Source organism: Equus quagga, chromosome 19, assembly GCF_021613505.1.
Source record: "Equus quagga isolate Etosha38 chromosome 19, UCLA_HA_Equagga_1.0, whole genome shotgun sequence".
Taxonomy (NCBI): domain Eukaryota; kingdom Metazoa; phylum Chordata; class Mammalia; order Perissodactyla; family Equidae; genus Equus; species Equus quagga.
In genome coordinates, this window is record NC_060285.1 from 4,491,170 (window position 1) to 4,511,338 (window position 20,169).

At 41.7% G+C, this 20,169-nt stretch overlaps 1 protein-coding gene across 1 annotated transcript in view; it reads right to left on the minus strand.

The window, feature by feature from the left end:
* ATXN10 (ataxin 10) overlaps positions 1-20,169 on the minus strand; it is a 189,815-nt gene that overhangs the window by 13,676 nt on the left and 155,970 nt on the right. Inside the window, exon 10 of the mRNA XM_046646357.1 lies at positions 19,176-19,239. Within this exon, the coding sequence (XP_046502313.1) occupies positions 19,176-19,239 (64 nt within the window). The remainder of the gene's footprint in view (positions 1-19,175; positions 19,240-20,169) is intronic.

A 20,169-nucleotide genomic window follows, 5' to 3' on the forward strand; every position in this document is an offset into this window, starting at 1 on the left:
CAACTTCCTGTTCTATAAAATGGGGATAACAACAGTATACGTCTCATAGAGTGGTCATGAAGTTTAAACAAAACCACAGTACCTGGCATGAAAGAGGTATGCAATGAATGTCAGGTATTTTTGTAAAACGCACAGATCTGTTTTATTGTTTTTGTTATAGTTATTTACCCTGAGGTCAACAAAGCTGAGCTTTGAATATTGGGTGTCACAGAAAAAGCTAGATTAATCTACGTCAATAAAAAACCCCTCTATTCAGTTATCAACACCAATTAGTTCTGCCGCCATACCACCCAAGGATATGTGGCCTGTTTAATGTATCTTTCAAGTCACTGTTTCCCAACCAGCATCTGATGCTACATGTAGATTTTGTTAAAGAGGACCACTTCTTAGCATTTCTTCATTCTTTCTTTGCCAATTTTCAACTAAGGGATGAAAAGTAAAGGCAATCACCAACGAGGGTGAAAGGGCAGAGATGGTGGGTGTGTATACATGGATCTGTTTACTCAGGAAGCATCAATTAAGTGCCCATGACATGAAAGGCCTATCTCGCAGTAGTCCTGATCTTGGGTCAATGGAGAGAAATAAACACCTGATCACAACTGTTAAAATAGCTATAATGTTAAATGACAGGATAGGATGAAACAACAAAAGGGGGCCTTATTTGAATTGGGATCATGAAAGACTTCCCTGGAATAAATAACATTGAAATCAAACTGGAAGGAGGAGGGAGGGCGAGTGTGATGGGGAGGGGAACGCCAAGCAGAGGAACACCATGTGCAAGTCTGGGGGTGGAGGGAGCTCGCGGTGCGAGTGGAAGCAGAGGGAGGCCAGTGCGCTGGAAGGGAAATTAGAAGGCCGACTGACACCGGGTGGGATGGGCGGATGGAGAGAGTGGAGAAGGCCTAGGAAGACGCCCCTCACCTCCCTTCCCACCCTTCAAGCCAGCACTTACTAGACACTCTCTCTGTGCCAGGGACAACTGAAAAAGAGGGAAATCAGATGTCGTCTGCCCTCAAGGAGCTCACAATCAAGTACAGGTGGCAGATCCAGCAGGGGGATGTCACAAGCTCCAGGGGGCACTGAGGAGAGGTTTCCTGAGAGTGAGGCCAGGGCTTCTTCCCCCAGGGAAGCCCAGTGCCTCTCCTCAAGCCTAGTGTGCAGTGCCCACCCCATCATCAGTCTGCAGGCTCCACGAGAGCACAGGCGTGTCTCCTCCTTGGTTATCACTGTATCCTCAGTAGCCAGAACAGTGCCCAGCACACAACACCCCAGACACTCAAGAAATATGTGCTGAATGGATGAATTAAAGTAATGATAAAGACACTAGTGAACTGAATCCCGCAAGATAAGAACAGGATAATGTACGAAAGGTTGTTTAACATTTGAAATTTGCTCTACTTGACATCGAGATGATACCATCATAGTAATTAAGATACTATACTATCAGTCAGGGAGAGAGAAAGAGATCGACATTTTGAACAGAGTATACAGTTAGAAACAGAATCATGCCTATAGGACAATGATTTATGACAAGGTGGCCCTGCAGAGCCATGGCTGAAAGGAAGGTTTTCTCAATACTGAGTCAACTACATAACCACAGGAGGAAACAGGCCCCTACTGTACACTACAAATAAGAATTAACTTCTGACAGATTATAGATCTAAAAGGGAAAGGCAAAACTATAAAGCTTTTAGAGCAAAATACAGAAGAATATTCTTACGGCATCTGGGTTTTCAATAAGACACAAAACTCACTAACTGTAGAGGGAATAAAAAATTCATCAAAACACCAAAGAAGTCAGAACAGAGGTTAGCTCTGGGGATCGGTCCTGGGTGAGAAGGGGCACAAAGAAGACTTCTAAGGGATAGGAATGTTCTATATTTTCATCTGGGTGATGGTTACATGGGTGTATACATGTGCTGAGATATTCATTTATAAGTTTTGCATTTTACTATATGTACGTTACATCTCAATAATGAAAAGATACCATAAAGAAAATAAAAGCAAAAAACCAAAATAAAACAAGCCATAGGATGGGAGAGACTACTTCAATACACATAAAGAAATAATTTATACCCCGAATATAGAAAAAATTCCTACAAGTCAAGTAAAAGAAAGACAGAAAATACAAACAGAAGCAAAAAAATTTGAACAGCTGCTTCATGACGCAGGAAATTCAAATGGTCAATTAGCTTATTACTAATTAGAGAAATTAAAAAATATGACGACAACACATTTTATTCATCAGAATGGCAAAACTTTAAAAGTCTGACTACATATAGTGTTGGCAAGAACTAGAGCAAACGGAACTCTCATATACAGATGATGGGAGTTCCAGCTGGTACAACCAATTTTGAAAAGAGTTTGGCATTATCTAGAATAAAGCTGAAGATACACAAGCCACACTTCAGAAATTCCATACCTAGAAAAAAACTCACGCTGACGTGCCAGGATACATGAACTATACAAAAATGTTAACAGCAGCATTAACTAACTGTAAGCCCCAAAGTGGAAATAAGCCAAATGTCCACCAACAGCTGAATGAATGAATAAATGTTAATTCTTCTTACAATGGAATACTATACAGTAAACTACATACAACAACGTGGGTGAATCTCACAATCATGATTTTGAACGACAGATGATAAAACAATGCAAGCCATGATTCCATTTATACGAAGTTCAAAAATGGCCAATGCAAAGCAGTGTGTGTAGGAACCATGCACAGGTGCTAACCTGCGAGGGGCAGGGACGAGTTCTGATGGGGAGGGCTCAGCGAAGTCTCCAAGTGTCTTCTGTCTTGACCCGGGTGTTCCTTACACGTATGTCTGCTTTATAATTAGCTGTAAGCAGTACATATATACTCTTTCCAATTTTTGGTATGCATGTTACATTTCAAAATAAACACAGTTTTGAAAAATTAGGATGATGAATAACTGAGATGTGAAGTGTGGGTTAGTTTGCCAAATGCAGGTCACGTGTTTTGTCCACTAGACAGTGCTACGAAATACTGTCCCCTAACACCCCAAACCGCTTCCAAATTCTGTGGAGTCCACCGTTCTGGCGACTCACAAACCTTGCCCAGGATGTGCAGCCCACTGCCAGCACAGGTGCCCACCTGCCTGCCTGCGTGTCAGAAACGCGGTGGGAGGAGGCTGGGGACTTCCACTATCGTTTTTTTCTTGAAAACCCAGTAGGATTTCCTGGTGCTTCCTAACTATGCCCGGAGCAAACATGTGAAGAACAGCTGTGCCAGTTTCTGAAAGCGCTTTAGGAGAGAAAGGCAGAAGTAGCAGTTGTGATTCTGACATATTTTGGTTTCTCTCAAAAATTGAGAAAATGTTTTGACTTTTTATAGGCTTTTCCTATCCGTAACCAGAAAGTGCAGATCTGCATTTGACAAAGTCATCATTCTGTGAGCTTCTACGAGAATGAAAATTAGGCCATTAACCAAAGATGAAGACAAGCCTCTCCGGTGAAGGCAGGCTCATCACAGGCCGTGACAGACACCAAGTGCAGGCGTGGGTCCTGCAACACTGCAATCCACCTCCTAAGTTTTGCTTTTGCCTGGCTTCTGTCCATCAACGAGGCTTTTTCACAGCACGGGCCTGTTTTCAGCTGCACTCAGTTAACCCTGAAGAAAAGGTCTCTCCATTCCTCAGTCAGCTTTCCCGGTAGCTCACAGAAACCGAATGCCATTGCTGGGATGGGAGCAGCGGGTTTCTCGGGATGGCCAGGGCTCACAAGCCACAAGGGCAATGCCTGCTGCCTGGGGTCACAAGTACTTCGTCTCTATCTCAGAGAAGTGTTCAGACCAGAGAGCGGTGAGAGTGGAAAAGGCAAGTAATCTGAAAGCCTTGTTTTTGTATTTTCTGGATTTGTGACCACTATCCAAGTGAAGGGATGATGTGGGTCCACAAAACCACGAGGATAAGAAAGCCCAAAGCAGCCGGAGGCTTCTCTTCCCTCTCGCCACTGCGTCCATCTCACTCTAGCGAAGCAGTTGACTCCAGGCCGCAGGCAGGCCCCCGCATTTCCTCCAAGTTCCTCAGAATCCAAGTGGTTGTGAGAAGACAGACGAAGGCGGGAGCTGTGCAGGGCAGAGCTGGAGCCCCAGTGGAGCCCCCACCCGCCCCCGGCCACCCTCTTCCACCTCAGCCCTTAGCACCCCATCTTGCAAGTGGTATCTACACAGGTGTTTTCCGACTAGCCTGTGAGCAGGGGTTTCGTCTGCCTTCACTCGGTGGCCCCAGGGCTCAGCACTCGGGCTTCTTTCACTTATTCAACAGGTACTTCATGAGTGCCTGCTCACTGAGCCCGTTCCTTCATAGATTCAAACACTCAATACGGTGGGGTTTTTTTCTTTTGAAAAATCTGTTGGTTCTAGAAAAGTAAGTGGTATAGAGAATACAACACTTCCTGCTTAGAATGATGATCTCAAAACAAAACAGCCAGGGAGTTACTATTTAACAGTGCTGAAACGGTTGTGGCACACCAATGTTTTGACTAGACCCTTCTGTCACTGCTAAATTTGACTAAGGTCATCTTAGGCAAAAATACTGACATTAGTCAGGGTTACCTGGAACATGCTTCCCTGTGCCAAACTGTGGCAACCCAAGCTCTCCAGTGCCTTACAAAACACATGCTCTGTGTGGCAACAGTGTTTAAGTACGGCCATTTTAAAAAGTTACTTATTAACATCTGAAACATATCAAAAAGTCACTGCTCTTTTTAATAAAGAAAGTGAATACTAAAAGAAAAACTGGCAAATAATTAACTTTGTAAGAAAACATATACATCTAAATAATAATAGCTATAGTAATAATAATAATACTTATTAAGCAGAGGCTGTGCCACGAACAGCTCTAGCACTTTCTACGCGGGCGATGACACTTCTAAGTTCCACAGCTCTCCTGAAGGCGAATCTTGCCCCTCGGGGACTGCTGTGCTCATGAACTGTGCAAAGACCCTACGTCAAAGATGATGTGCCGAGTGACGCAGCTTGGCAACGCCCTTGGGCGCCAGAGGTGTGGCATGATTATCAAGCCCTAAAAGGATCTCCTCGTGACGGCTAAGCTTTGTGCTGTGTGTGCTTTCACAAGCAGTCCAAACGCTCTGCGAAGAGATCGGCTCTCTGGAACTGGAGGACGGCCCCACAAGAGGCAGTGTTTGAAGGAAACTGTCATGCATGTGAATTTTAGGCTGATAGTTTACGGTCTAATCTATACATCGGATATAAAATTTCTGAAACAAAGAATTATAAAAGCTCTCTTTATACTATACTTTAGACTATAGAAAAACTGAAGAAGTGTGCAGAGTATCTATGACATAAACATACTGTTAGAGAAAACAATTTCAAAAAATAAGTATTTGGTACATTGAGATAAAGGAATATTATTCAACACTAAAAAAACAAATGGGCTATTAAGCCGTTGAAAGACATGGAGGAAACGTAAAGGCATATTTAAAGAAGTGAAAGAAGACACTCTGAAAAGGGTACATACCGTATGATTCCAATTTTTTATGACATTCTGGAAAAGGCAAAAGTAGGGAGACAATAAAAAGGTCAGTGTCTGTGGGGGAGAGGGAGGAGGAGGCGGAGCACAGAGGGTTTCTGGGGCAGTGAAAATGGTCTGTACAGGATTCCAATGATGGATACGCGTCATTATACATTTGTCTCAACACACAGAATATGTAACAGCAAGAGTGAACTCAAACTACGGACTTTGGGTGACAACAACGTGTCAGTGTCGGTTCAACCTTGGTAAAAAAAAGTGTCCCATTCTAGTGAGTGATGCTGATAGTGGGGGAGGGTGTGCATGTGTGGGGGCAGGGAGTACATGGGAAATCTCTGTACTGTCCCCTCAATTTCGTTGTAAACCTAAAACTACTCTAAAAAAGTAGTCTTTAAAAAAAATAGTCTTTAAAAAAATTGCTTTTAAACCACAAAGAATGATATAACAATAAACAAATATTTCAGGTGGTTTCTTGTAGTTTCAAAATTAAAAATACTTTCTTAGGTCAGTAAACTTACAACTGCCAGGGAAGACTGCTGAGGTGAAATTATTTAGGCAAGCATTTCTAATCTGTTTTCCCAGCAACAGTCTTCCCCTAACATTCAGATTATGTGCCAGTTACACTCATGAGGCAGCATCCTTAAGTTAATCAGCCGCAAGAAACAGATCCTTAAGAAAAAGAATTAATGGCAATAAATGTTTGCCTAAAGTTTTGTTTCTGGTTTCAAACGAATTTTACATAGTGGCACTTTAAACATTAATAGTAACCATGGAGAAGTAAAATTAAGAAAGCACTGTGTCATCTCAAAGCCAGGTGGCTAAAGTGAGAGGGAGTCCACGGAAGCAGCTTCCAAGGCCCCTTCCGCGCTGGCACTGCCATGAGGGCACTCCTGCCCCGGTTCCTGCACAGGGTGAAGCGGCCACCTAGAGACCACATGGTTCACACTGGGCACCTCACCTTGCGGAAGGACAGACTCCCTTTTTCTTTTTTTTTCTGAGGAGGATTAGCCCTGAGCTAACTGCTGCTAATCCTTCTCTTTTCACTGAGGAAAACTGGCCCAGAGCTCATATACATGCCCATCTTCCTCTATTTTATATGTGGGATGCCTACCACAGCATGGCGTGCCAAGCGGTGCATGTCCACACCCAGGACCCGAACCGGCGAACCCCGGGCCACGGAGAAGTGGAACGTGCGAACTTAACCGCTGCGCCACCACCACGCCAGCCCCTCCCTTTTTCTAACTTAAGTGAGAACAAACCTCAAGCAACCTTGCTCTTAGTGCAAGTAAAGAAGATAAAGCAGAACCTGATTATTCTGCCCTCCAGGAGACAGGGAAATAGCTGAGCAAACCAGGCTCAGCAAGACAAAACCACAGGACAGACACAAGTGCAGGACTGTGAAGGCCCGAGGTGGGAGAGCAGGCACGCGCAGCAATGCTTGCCCCCCTCGAAGCGCACTTGAGAGGAAACCTACTCTGCACACCAGTCGTCACCATGCAGAAATCTTAGTGTGGCGACGAAACTTTTCATTTCTAGCCTCTATGATTTTAGAGATGTAAGAAAATGAGAAGCACATAACTAAAGCTAAGTAGACACAATCTGAAGGAGTACAACTTGAAGTATTTTAGTCTCATTTTAACATAATTTGACTATTTGCCAAAACACCTGAACAAGGAAAGAGTCCACTTTTGTGAAGGCCTTCATTCATTACATTACATCCAACTCCTCCAACTTTCGGCTTCCAGCCCTGTTGCTGGGACACCGTAAAAGCTATGAAACAGGTCTTCTTCCCTTTTCACTCTGAATGGGTCTCTTTAGATGACGACTTCCCTGCATCTGTGGCTGGGGGGGGGCGGGGGAGAGCCTGCTTGGTGGCAGCATGTTACACTTACTGGCCTGGGAGTGGCACCGGTGCATTGCCCAATCCTTAGCCCCACTCTCAACTCACTTCACACAAGGTCCCAAGGAGGCCTCCACTAACCTGCGAAACTGCGGGTGCACACCTGTTTGCTTTGGATGGGGAGGGAGGTCTGGTTTGCTCATCTTCAATCACGTGAGGGGAGGGGTAAGAGAACCAAAGGCTTTAAAAACCCAATTAAATCACTGGGAAGCCAAACCAAAAGTTTATCTTTTCAAGCAAAACAGCATTAAGAGATTTTCTAGTTTTTAATTAATGTCAGCTCAACAACTGAACAAAGGATGCCTGAATGTTTACCGCCATTTAATAACTAGTCCTTCCCTTCCAGAGGAGGAAAGACTGATTTTGGCAGGAAGATATTAAAAGCAGAAATGCATGATTTTGTGAACGTGGCATAAGCACTTCTCTGGTGTGGAAATTCACTGAAACCCTTTATAAACAACATCAAATCTAGCCAGCTGTGCCATTGTGAGACATTGAAGACAGTTCCCTGCACGGCCACCGTCTCACTGCCGCCTGGCAGCCCAGTCACACAAGCTGGATTCCCCACTGAGAAATGTCCAGAATGGAACGTGCTTCCATTTTATCCTAAAAATTCCTGCATTTCCCAAGATACGGCCCTATGGTCCAGAATTTCCAAAATGCACATGAGAATAGTAAAGACTCTGTGAAGATCTATAAGAAAGACACTTGCTTAACACAAGTCCTATATATATGCAAGTACATATTATTCAGAAGCCCTCGCTCATATAACAGCTATTTAAGAGACTGCAGAAAACAATATGCTTTGGAACACATTTTGGTAACATTCTCTCGGGTCTATGGGGTCCAATGTGGGGTGTGCACTCCAGGTGCAGGAGCAAGATGACACAGATCTCGCCTAGGATAAACTTTTTGAGGGAAAGAGTTACATATCCAGGTATTTCCATGTGATATGTTCATGGAGTGGCAGAGCAACACAACTGAACCATAAAATGCCACGCTGAGGGACTCAGTGCAGAAAAGGGGGATCGTTGGAAAATTCCAAGAGAAGACGCACATGACTAAAGTCTCAGAGGAGGAAGGAGTGAGAAACGGGAGAGGTACCTGTTTTCCATGCAGGCTACCATCTCAGGGCTCAGGGACCTATCCTGACTGTTATCCAAGGTCAAACAGAGCAGTGAGTGGGTCCTATGTGCTAGATGCTCAACAGTATGAATTCAAAACTGTCTCTAATACAGCTGAACACATACATGTCCCCCAAGAGAGTACCTTTGAAAGAAATGCTGAGGGAGTGAGTGAAGCACCCACGTGGAAGTCTAGACACTTGAGTCAGGACCAAAGCCCACGCCTTGGAGTCAGACAAACCTGGGCTTGCACCCTGGCCCTGCCACTCACGAGCTGGGAGAACTTAGACCAGCTAAAGCCAGGAAACCAACTCTCTGAGCTTTCGTTTTCTTATCTGTAAAATGGAGATAGTTCTCAACAAAGAGGGATGTTAAAAAAAATCTGTAAGATGATGTATGTAAAGGGGATAGCACAGGATTTGGCATATAGAAATAACAATAAATGATTCCAAAATTTTTTAACATGTGCAACAGAACACACATATCTCAAGTATACATCTTGATGGGTTTTCTCATGTGTAAACATCCACGTAACTCCACCCGGATCAAGACTTAAAACGTGCCCAGCACCCTGCAAGGCCCCTGTGCTCCCCTTCCCTATGCATATTCACCCTCCTAACCCCAAGGTAACCACTATTCTGACTTCTATCACCATAGACTCATCTTGCCTGCTCTTGAACTACATGTAAATAGAATCATATAGTATATACTCTTCGAATCTGGCTTCATTAGCTCAGTATTATGTTAGTGAGATTGATCCATTTGATACACAAAGCAGTTCATTCTTCTTTACTGCTGTATAGTATTCCACAGTATGAACATACCACGGTTTATTTATCTATTTTACTACTGATGAATATTTGGGATGTTTCCATGTTGGGGCTATCATAAATAACACTACCACGAACGCTCTTGCACACGTCTTCTGATAGACATGTATGCATTTCTCTTGGGGATACACCTAGGAGTAGAGCTGCTAACTCACAGTGTAGGTGTATGTTTAGTGTCAGCAGACACTGCCAGAAAGTTTTCCAAAGAGAGTATTCCAATTTGTATCTCCACCAGCAATGGAGATTCAGCAATGGAGCAATGGAGATTCAGCAATGATTCAGCAATGGAGCAATGGAGATTCAGCAATGGAGTTCACGTTGCTCCATGTCCTTGCCATAACTTGGTAGCCATTCTGGTGGGTTACTTACTGTGGGTTAAATTTGCATTTCCCTGATGACTGATAATGTTGAGCTCTTTCCATATGTTTATTGCCCATTTGGATTTCCTCTTCTGTGAAGTTCTATGAGTGTCCTAGCCATTTTTAAAAACCAAATTATCGGTTCCTTGTTTTGTAGCAGTCATTTACACACAATGGATATAAATGTAATACGAAGACATGAAATGCAAACATGTTTTCAAAGTCTTTCTCTTACAGTTAGCACTTTTTGGTTACAATTTTTATGTCTTGTTTTAGAAATCTTTGCCTAACCCAAGATAATAATCATATTCTCCTATGATTCCTTCTAGAAGCTCTTTTGTTTCATCTTTCCCATTGAGGTCTATGATTCATCTTGAATTAATGTTTGTGAATGGTGTGAAGCAGGGGTGGTGGGTTATTTTTTCCCATTATGGACAGTGAATTGGTCTAGCAACATTTATGGGAAAGACCATCCTTTTCTCGCTGAACTGCAGTGGGCCCTGTCTTGTGCATGTGTGAATCTGTTCCCGGATTCTCTGTTCTGTTCTGTGATATTACTATCATTATTATTTGGGTTTTACCACTGATTCACAGTATAATCATAGATGAAGATTCACCTTTCTCATAGCGATCCATTAACAGCTGTAGTAGGACATTTGTACAAGAACATCTACTTGTTGAGAAACTACATGCTGGGTACTTTACAAACATGACATCTCACATCCACCATAACTCTGTGGGGGCAGGTCCCATTTTATAGACAAGAAGCTAAAGCTCAGAGGTTAAGTGAAGTGTTTACAAGGTAAGAAGAGGCAAAACTGGGTCTGTCTGGCCCCAGAGCTGATGTTCTTGCCACTATGCCATGCTTCCTCAACATACAATCACTCGGGAAAATATTGTTTGGTTATTATTCCTATAAACTGTTACATTTCTGAATGTAAGTGAAACTTACAAATGAGGTCATTCAATTAAAAAAAAAAAAGAAAGAAAAGAAAAGACAGAAAAGAAGGAAGAGAAAAAGAAAGAAAGAACAAGAGAAAAAAATCCTCTTTGGTCTCTCACTCTCTCCATGTCCCCTCCCCCTCCAATGAAAACAATATAAAAAAAAGCCCACATCAAGGACAACTGATCAAAACATAGATCAAAAAAGAATAAAAGAAAAACATTTCAAATAAAGCTCAGCTGTTTCTATTTGGAAACAACAACAACAAAAATCCCACTTGCCACAATAAACTGACAAATAAGAAACTGACTCTGTGGTAGCGGAGCTGGAATTTTCCGATGGCATCTGCTACTATGTCATTACTGTGGGTGATCCACAAGTGAGCGGGGTGAGTGAACAGCTGGGCGCTGGCTGGGCTTGTGTCCCTTAAGCAGCAGCAGCCAAGGGCAGTCCTTCCAAGTTAAGCACCCCTTTGAGATGTTGTCTTTTCCCTGGAACTGGAAATCCCTGTTGGCCTCTATCAGCTCCCTCCAAGAAATGGGACAGTAAGCCTACCAGCCTCCTTCCTGGCCTGCAGGAGTTTTCAGCTCCCGTTTGCTCTGACATGCCAGCCTGAAGTTCCTAATCCCGAAGGGTGGCCGCGAAAGTGGAAGTCTTTCACAGGGTCCTAACCACAGATTGCCCTTTGGCTCCCTGCTACCCAAATAGATCACAAGTCCATCCCAATTCAGAGTGATCAGAGAAAGGAAGTATGCTTATTAACTCATATTTAACACCAGCACCAATTCCCAGTCTAAGTAGATTCAAAATATCTACTGCTTTTTAACATAACACAAAATATTGAAATTAAAGTTCAAGAAAAGCTTGGCTGGTGTTAATTATTAGAAAAAGGGGTTAACAACCAAATAAATCTGAAATAATATCACTGCCAAACCAAGCTTACATAATTCACAAAGGAATCACAGAACCCATGGGAGAAATTTCTCTTGTGCTTAGAACTCCTCTCCCCCCAAATAAATACACAAACACACACACGCTTCACCAGGCTGCTATCTGTTCACTGTTTTACTCATTCGTCTGTCCATCTAAGAAATATTTACTGGACATTTACTATGTGCCAGACAGTGCCATATTATATTGAGATGAAAAACAGAAAAAATGGTCCCTTCCCTCATGGAACTTGGTCTAGGGGGTAATTAAGATGTAAATGCACAAATATTTAATTACAGACTATAATCAGCTGAAGGAACAGAGCAGGTTCTAGGAGGGGCTGACGGGAAACCTAACCTCGACTGGTGCTCTGGGGAAGCTTCAGGGAGGAAGAGATGAAGGAAGTTGGATCTGAAGAGTGAGAAGGACTTGGCCAGGGGGGAGCAGTTCAGGCAAAGAGATCAGCATGGATGATGGCCTTGAGGTGGGAAATCAGATATATTTCAGAAACAAAAAGGAAAGCATGTCTGGGAAATGCTAACTAAGTGGGAGAATGGCTCTGGAAAAATGAGAGGCAGGCAGGGGCAAGATCAGAAAGGACCTTTTAGGATGTGCTGGAGATTCTGGATTTATTTGAAGTACAATGACCAGTCTTGGAGGTTTCATAAATGAGAGCATGCTTATTAGAGATGGCGTTGGGGCAGGGGGAGTCAAGAGGCAGAGAAGGGTGATCCAACTTTGGTTTTCAAAGCTCACACTGAATGGAAGGAATTGCAAACCATCCGGACACAACAAGAGCAGAAACTGAGAGAGGAAGCCCCTGCTGATACCCAGGCCAGAGGGGATGACAGTGTGGACTAGACGGTGGCACTGGAGACGGAGGGAAGTGGGTGGAATTGGGACATATTCTGAAGAGAGAATCAACAAGACCTGTTGACACTCTAGAGGCAGGAGAATGAAAAAGAAACAGCATTATGACTGACTTCCAGGTTTCTACCTGAGCAGGTGGATGGATGGATGGAGATATTCCCCCATTTACTGAGAAGGAGAGGGAGCAGTCTGTGGAGAGAGATTAACAGCTTAACTCTGGACATGCTAGATTTGGAATGTCTGTAAGACATACAAGCAAAATGTTAAGCAGGGAATTAGAGATATAAGTCTGAGACTCAGAAGAGAGGTTTGTCTAGAGATTAAGTTTGGGAGCCACAGGTGAACAGACGAGATTTAAAGCCATGGGAATACCCAGAATACAACCCCATCTCACTATCTCCCTGGTTACCAGCCTGGCCAAAGCCACTGTCATCTCTTGCCTGGATGATTGCAAGAGCCTCCTTACAGGATACCTTGTCATTCTACGGGCCCAGAAGAGTGTTCGGGATGACCAAGGTGTTCAATAAACACTGAATGAACAAAGGAATAAATGGGTGGGATTCCTTGGGAGAAACCCGTAGAGTGAGAAGAGAGCTCCGGGGCTCTAGTATGTCCAGGAGTCACCCAACATATAAAAGTTGTGTAGAAGAGGAAGAACAAAGGAAATGAGGAAGAGGAGCCAGAGAAATGAAGAAAACCAAACCAAGAGAAGGTACTATCATGAAAGCCAAGAAAAAAGCAGTATGCTAAGGAGGAAGTGATTCATTCTGTTAACTGAAGGTTTTTTTTAACAACTGTCAGAGCTTTTTTTTTTTAATATTGGCACCTGAGCTAACATCTGTTGCCAATCTTCTTTTTTTTCCTTCTTCTTCTCCTCAAAGCACCCCCAGTACATAGTTGTATATTCTAGTTGTGAGTGCCTCTAGTTGTGGCATGTGGGACACTGCCTCAGCGTGGCCTGATGAGTGGTGCTATGTCTGCACCCAGGATCCGAACTGTTGAAACCCTAGGCCACCGAAGCGGAGTGCATGAACTTAACCACTCGGCCATGGGGCCAGCCCCTGAACTGAGTTTTAATACGATGAGAACTTCAAAGTATCCACTGATTTTGGCAATTCACTGGTGACTGGTGACAAGAGGCAAATAATGAAGCTTATGAACACATTCATCTATCCACACTCCCTTTTGAAGCCCCAGTGGATCTTTTTAAAAGGCACAAACCCACAAGGACAAAAAGAATTTCAGAAACTAAAAGGCAGGCAGACAAGAAGTTAACAGGACTATGCCTTATGGCTGTATAAGGGGCTCCAGCAACTAATTCAGCAAACCTAAGAAAGCTGATCCTAAGCTGGCAACGGGAAAAACAAAGAAACAATTCAGTTTGCCCTGCCAAGTCCCCCAAAGCTCAGGCGCTGGTGACCCCGCGTCTCTCTTTATTGGGAGGCAAATGTAAAAGTGAAAATAGAAGGGTTGTCTGCAAATTTAAAAAGTAGGTGGACCCCCAGTTCCCCTCCTCTACCTCAACAGAAGATTGGAAGATTCATCAATTCAATGAAAGGGTAAAAGAGAGACACTCTGGTATGGAGGATAGCAAAAACAGTTGAGGGTGCAGACACCATGCTGGAAATAGTGAAATCAAGTGAAAGTATATGTATTAAAATGTTGAGATCCTGTAGCTATCACAGCAAAACGCTGGTATCAGGAATTTATTTTCAAACAAACCCAATTATAGTTCCCCACCAATGGACCCACTTTAAAGGAAATTCTAAAAGAAAGGCTTTAGGCAGAAAGAAAATAATCCCAGATGGACAAACAGAGAGATAAGAAGGGGTGAAGGGCAGGGGAAGCAGCAAATACGTGGACAGATCTAATGGACAGCGACCTTACAGAACAACAGTAATCATATTTTATGGGCTTGGAAAACTAGAATGACAATATCCAACATGAAGGTCATGTAAGCTGGGGGTGCTAAATGGCCTGTGTTATCTGGGAAGGGGTAAAGGTTTGAGAAACAGACTCTCCTTAGGAAAGGACGAATACTGTAACTTCCCAGGGAACTAGTTAACAGAATAGAAAAAAGACTAAAGAAATCTTAAACTAGAAAAAGACAAAAATTGAACTATACAATCAATCGAAGCGAAAGCAAGAAAGAGAGAACAAGGAAGTAAAATAGGAAAGACAAACAGCTAAACGCAAGGCAAAGGCTGTCAATCCGGATTAAGAAAAACACCAACTCTATGCAGTTTAACAGAAACACCTGATGCGGAAAGGCTGAAAATAAAAGCGGTGGAAAAGTTATCCTACGTAAATACCAACCAAAAATGAGCTAGAGTAGCTATAATCATATTAGGCAAAAAGCATTTTTAGGGATAAAGAGGGTCACTGTATAATGATAACAGGCACATTTCTCAGGACCTATTACATACCTGTATCTAATAACATCGACTCCAAACATATAAAGGAAAATTTATATAACTAAAAGGAGAAACAGACAAATCTATAATCATAGGCTATTTTAAAACATTTCTCTCTGTAACTGAAAAACCAAAGTAGACAAAAATATCAGTAAAAATATAAAAATTTTACACACTTGACCTAGAGTACGTGTATAAAATACAGCACCCCACTACTGGAATTAGACGTGCTTTTCAAGCACACACAGAACATTTGCAAAAACTGACCATACACCAGGTCACAAGGCAAATCTTACTAAATTTCACAGGACAGAGAACATCAAGTATGTGCTCTCTAATCATAATGCATTTATGCTAGAAATCGACCTCCAAAAGATAACTAGAAAATTCCTATTTGTTTAGAAATTAAGAAACGTATTTCTAAATAATCCATGGGTCAAAAAGAAATCAGAAAACACTAAATGCATGGTAACAAAAATACATGACAAAATCCATGCGATGGAGCTATCAAAATACACGGAAAAAGTTGAAAATTAATAATCCTAAATAAATGGACAGATATACCATGTTCATAGGTTGGAAGACTCAGTATTGTTTAGATGTCAATTCTCACCAGATTGATTTTAGTCAATGCAATTTCAATGAATAATTCAATATATGGGGATTTTAAATTGTTTTTGTTGGTGATTTCGTGTGTGCGCACAAGTGTGTGTATCTACATGTGTACGTATAAGCACACAAGCATGAATGTGTTGAACTTGACAGATTGGTTCTAAAACTTTTATGCAAAAATACAGATGACCCAAAATAGCCATAACATTCTTGAATAAGAAGAGACAAGTTGGAAGGAATTACTCAACTGATATCAAGAAACATTACAAAGTAATAGTACTTAAGACTGTGGTATTGGTGCAGGGATAGACAAAGAGATGAGTGGAAAAGAAAACAGAGTCCAAATACAGACCCACATATAATGAATACCTGACTTATGATAAAGGTAGCACTATAGTGGGCAATTGCATGTTTTTTTCAATAAGTGGAAGGGACGATTGTGTGTCCATATGAAAATATAGAAATAGACCCCTAACTCACACCATAGACAAAAATCAACTCCAAATGAATTACGGACCTACATACATAAAAGGTGAAATCATAAAGTATTCAGAAGGTAATAAAGATTATCATCATGATCTGAAGGTAGGAAAATATTTAACAAGATACACACTCAAAAAACTAACCATAAAGGGAAAGTGATAAATTTGACTAAAAGTTAAGAACTTCTGTTGATCAGAAGAAATTTTAAAGAGAATGACAAGATAAGTCACAGAATGGGAGAAAAACATTTAGCAACACACGTAGCTGACAAAGAGCTTCTATCTAGAACATACAAAGATCTATTACAAATAAATTATAAAGAGATAACCCAATGAAAAAATGGGCAAAATGTTTGGTCAAACACATTTTATGTATACACACACACACACACACAAGTAATCCAAATGGCAAATCAACATTTAGAAGATGCTTGGCCTCGTCAGCCATGCAGGCAGTAATAAATGGCATCTGTAGTCTTAACCACAGTGGAAGCATGAGGGAGGGAGGAGAGGAGGTGGTGTACAAGAGCTAAATCCTCATGTCATAACAAAGAAAATACAGAACATCAAAATTTGATACATTAAGAAACAGCAGCAAAGCATATTATTTAGATATACCAAAGCAACTATTAGAAGAAAGAGCTAAGAAAAATGAATTGAAAAGCATGGAGGGTGAAGACAGAGATCTTGTTCTCCCATTCAACACCTTTAAGCATTTAAAATTTTGATGAATGAAAAATATAGGAAAGAAAAAAACATAAGAATGTGGAGGGTAAGGAGAGAAAAAGAGAGGTGAGGGGGCAAGGCCAGGGTAATTAGGTAATTCTTCAGAAAACTTGCCTGTGAGCAGGTGCAGAGAAACAGCATGAAGGAGCATGGTGTGGTTTCACTTTGTAATCTGTTATGCCCCTAGTTGCTCTGGCTACTTGGAAGGCCAAGTTTTAATTCATGGCTCAAATTAAAAATTAAATCCCTAGGCTATAATGTTTCTTCATTTCTGACCATTCAACCATTATTTTCTCTTTGCTTTGATATTTTAGTATGTATCTCATATCTATTATTAGATAAAATATAAAATTTCCTTTATGGTTAGTATTAATATTAATTATGCATATTTTATATGCCTTTAAAATATGGCAGGCCTTAATAAATAAAACTCCGAAGAATTACTGAATGTACATAACTCTAAACATGTAATATTTCCCTTTTCTTGACATTTAGAGGAGATTCTGGGATCTTGCAATGCTTCAATAATTATCTTTATAAAAACCAGTTATCTTTATAGATTATCCACATAAACTTTTTCAATTTATACTTCTGAATGACTTCTCTGTTATCCAAATATGTTACTGTGGTTTCTCCGTATGTGTTCTGTCCCCCTCAGCGACCCGTAAGGAGGCTGTTTAGGAAAGTGGCTGAGAATCAGGCACACACCAAGTTTAAATGCTGGGTCTGACTTTTAGGACAAGTCACTGAGACTCACTCAGTTTATTTCCTCATCTACAAAATGGGGGTGCTAGTGACAACAGTGTCTGCTTCACGGAGTTATTAGGATTAAACAAGGTAATGTATGTAAACACATAGTAAGGATTCAATAAATGTTTCCTGAAAGGAGAAGTGAAATGAACAAATGAATATGTGGCGAGGAGGATGCTAAAGTCAAGACTTAGTAAGCACGAGTCACACACAATGTATCTGCGGAGCTATCACGTACTGTGTGCAACAGTCTTGTAATTTTTTGGTCTTTGCTAGAAGCCAAAGACTAATGACAAAAACCTTTTTTCACTAAAAGGTCAACTGAGGGAATATAAAAGTAAAACTGTGGGTGAATTTCATCTTTCACAATAAATCATCTTTTTCATCAGGAAATGCAAGATCTGCAATTGCACCTAAATGTTCTTTTACTGCATTCCTGTGATGGAAATCTTTCTTTTCTCCTTTTTCCTTTTTTGGGGCTAAAAAATTTCAAAACTCTACTCACAACAAGCACAGCCTGCAGTGCCTGATTAGGATGTGGCACAGTGAACCGAGCCGTCTCACCTGGAAGAGGAGTCCCCTGAGGCTGTGCATTTGTCTTTCCCTGACTGAGCCTGTGAGCTACTGTGCTCTTAAAAATAAGAGACTCTCTTCTATTGCTAATCAGACAAATGACAGTATCTTGAGCACAAATAATAAGCATTTCTCAATCTATTTACTTTGAAACACATGATTTTCATCAGCTCCTTTTCTCTTCTTGACAGAAACCACGGTGAGGGGAATTTCATTTTCAAAACGCCCTCGTCCTGTCTCCTCGGTCCTAGGCTGGGCTCCTCACTGTGTGCCACGGGGTTACGCTCCCCAAGTCCTTCCTCACACCCCTCACACACGCAATTACCTTAAGGCCATGCAGCGGCCAGGGCCAGGGACTGGGCTGAGTTCGGCTCTCACCAGGGAAGTTCTTGAAATTAAACGGACTCTCTCTCAAACCTCAACAGGCTGTATCCAACCCCCGGTTACTGTCACTCTACTAAGATCGTATCCTACAGGGCAACTACTGGGTGAAATGCTAAGAAATAAGTAAGTTCCCTGCCGAATACCCTCCAGCAAGGGTGGTCAACTCAGGTAAGGGCCAGAACCAGAGCCCCCAGCTTTGGTAACAGAGGGTCGCAGGACAGAACACGTCAAAAACGAGAATTTGGTGCCACTGAAATGTTTCTCCCTACTCCTGGGGGCTCAGAGTGCTCCCCATGCTTCTATATCACTAAACAATTGTTAAAAATGGTTCTTCCTGAGGACTGGATACTTAAAATCTTTATAGCAAGAAACTGCCAAATTTCTCAAATTTACTCCAAGGAACACACAGTTTGGAAAGGTGACATTAGTGAGGTGCAGCACACACAGGGGCCATGGATGAGCTTTCTCTGCCCCAGTTTTAAAGCACGTTTTAGTAGAAAGCTGGTTTAGAGTTCAAAGTGGTGCGAGAAACGCACGATGTGGCGGTGCTGCAGGTGCGGTCCTGTTCACCTCGAAAGCCTGAGCTCACTACACTGCATAGGCTGCAGGAGTGACGGTCCTGCACCCTAACCTTGAGAGAGCGTTCGTAGCTTCAAGCAAACAAGAAAGCCAGCCAGTTAGGGAAGGATCACCAGGAAAGGGACTTGTTATGCTAAGGCCCCAGCTGTGAACTAATGCTCAGTGATTCACATGTAAGGATACAGGGGTTGCTGTCATCAATGCTGCAGCTGTCCAGGATCAATGGAATGCCATCCAGCTCATTTACCTAGAGAGAATGGAGAAGACAAATTTATACACTGAAAACAGCTACTACAAATGATTCATCAGATATTACACATGCTTCATTTCTCCTTTTTTATTTCCGTACTCACTGCTATAACACTGTTTGTGCAACTATCTGAAACACATCGACTCAGAAATATTTTGAAACAGTCATATAAACAAAAAGAGATATATTACTTTTCTTTTCACCCTTCCTCAAAAATGTTGGGGCAACTGGGTAGCCATCTAAAAAAGGGTGAAAATGGATCTCTTCCTAATGCTGTTCACCAGGATAAAGTCCAAGTGGGTCTGAGTCTAATATAGTTTACTAGTACTAGTAAGTGAAGTCTCTTTCTAAGCTAGGAGTAGAAAAAGCTTTTCTATGATTCAAAATCCAGAAGCAACAGGGAAAAGGTTCTAAATTTTCACATTTTTTAAAAAGGTAAATGAAAACTGGAAAAATTACTTGTAAGCTATCACAGGCAAAGGGTTAATATTTTAATATATAAAGAACTTGTAAAAATTGAGAAAAGACCAACAATCCAGTAGAAAAATGAATGAAATACATGAACAGAAATGGCATAGAAAAAAAAGAAGTACAGATGGACCATAGAGATATCAGAATATGCTCAATCTTGATCACGATAAAAGAAAGGCAAATTAGTATTACACTGAGATACCATCTCTCACCTCTCCGAATGGCAAATAACCAAGTTTGACAACATATGCAGGCAGTGCCCTCACACACTGCTAGTGAATGGTAGATGGAAAACCCCTAGGGAGGGGAACTGGGCAGTATGTAGCAAAATCACGTGTCACTTACTCTTTGACCAAGTAATCTCGTTTCTAGGACTGTAGATCAAAAATACACTGTCACACGAAACGGTGTTTGCACAAGGTTATTCATTGCAGGACAGTTTATATTTTTATAAAC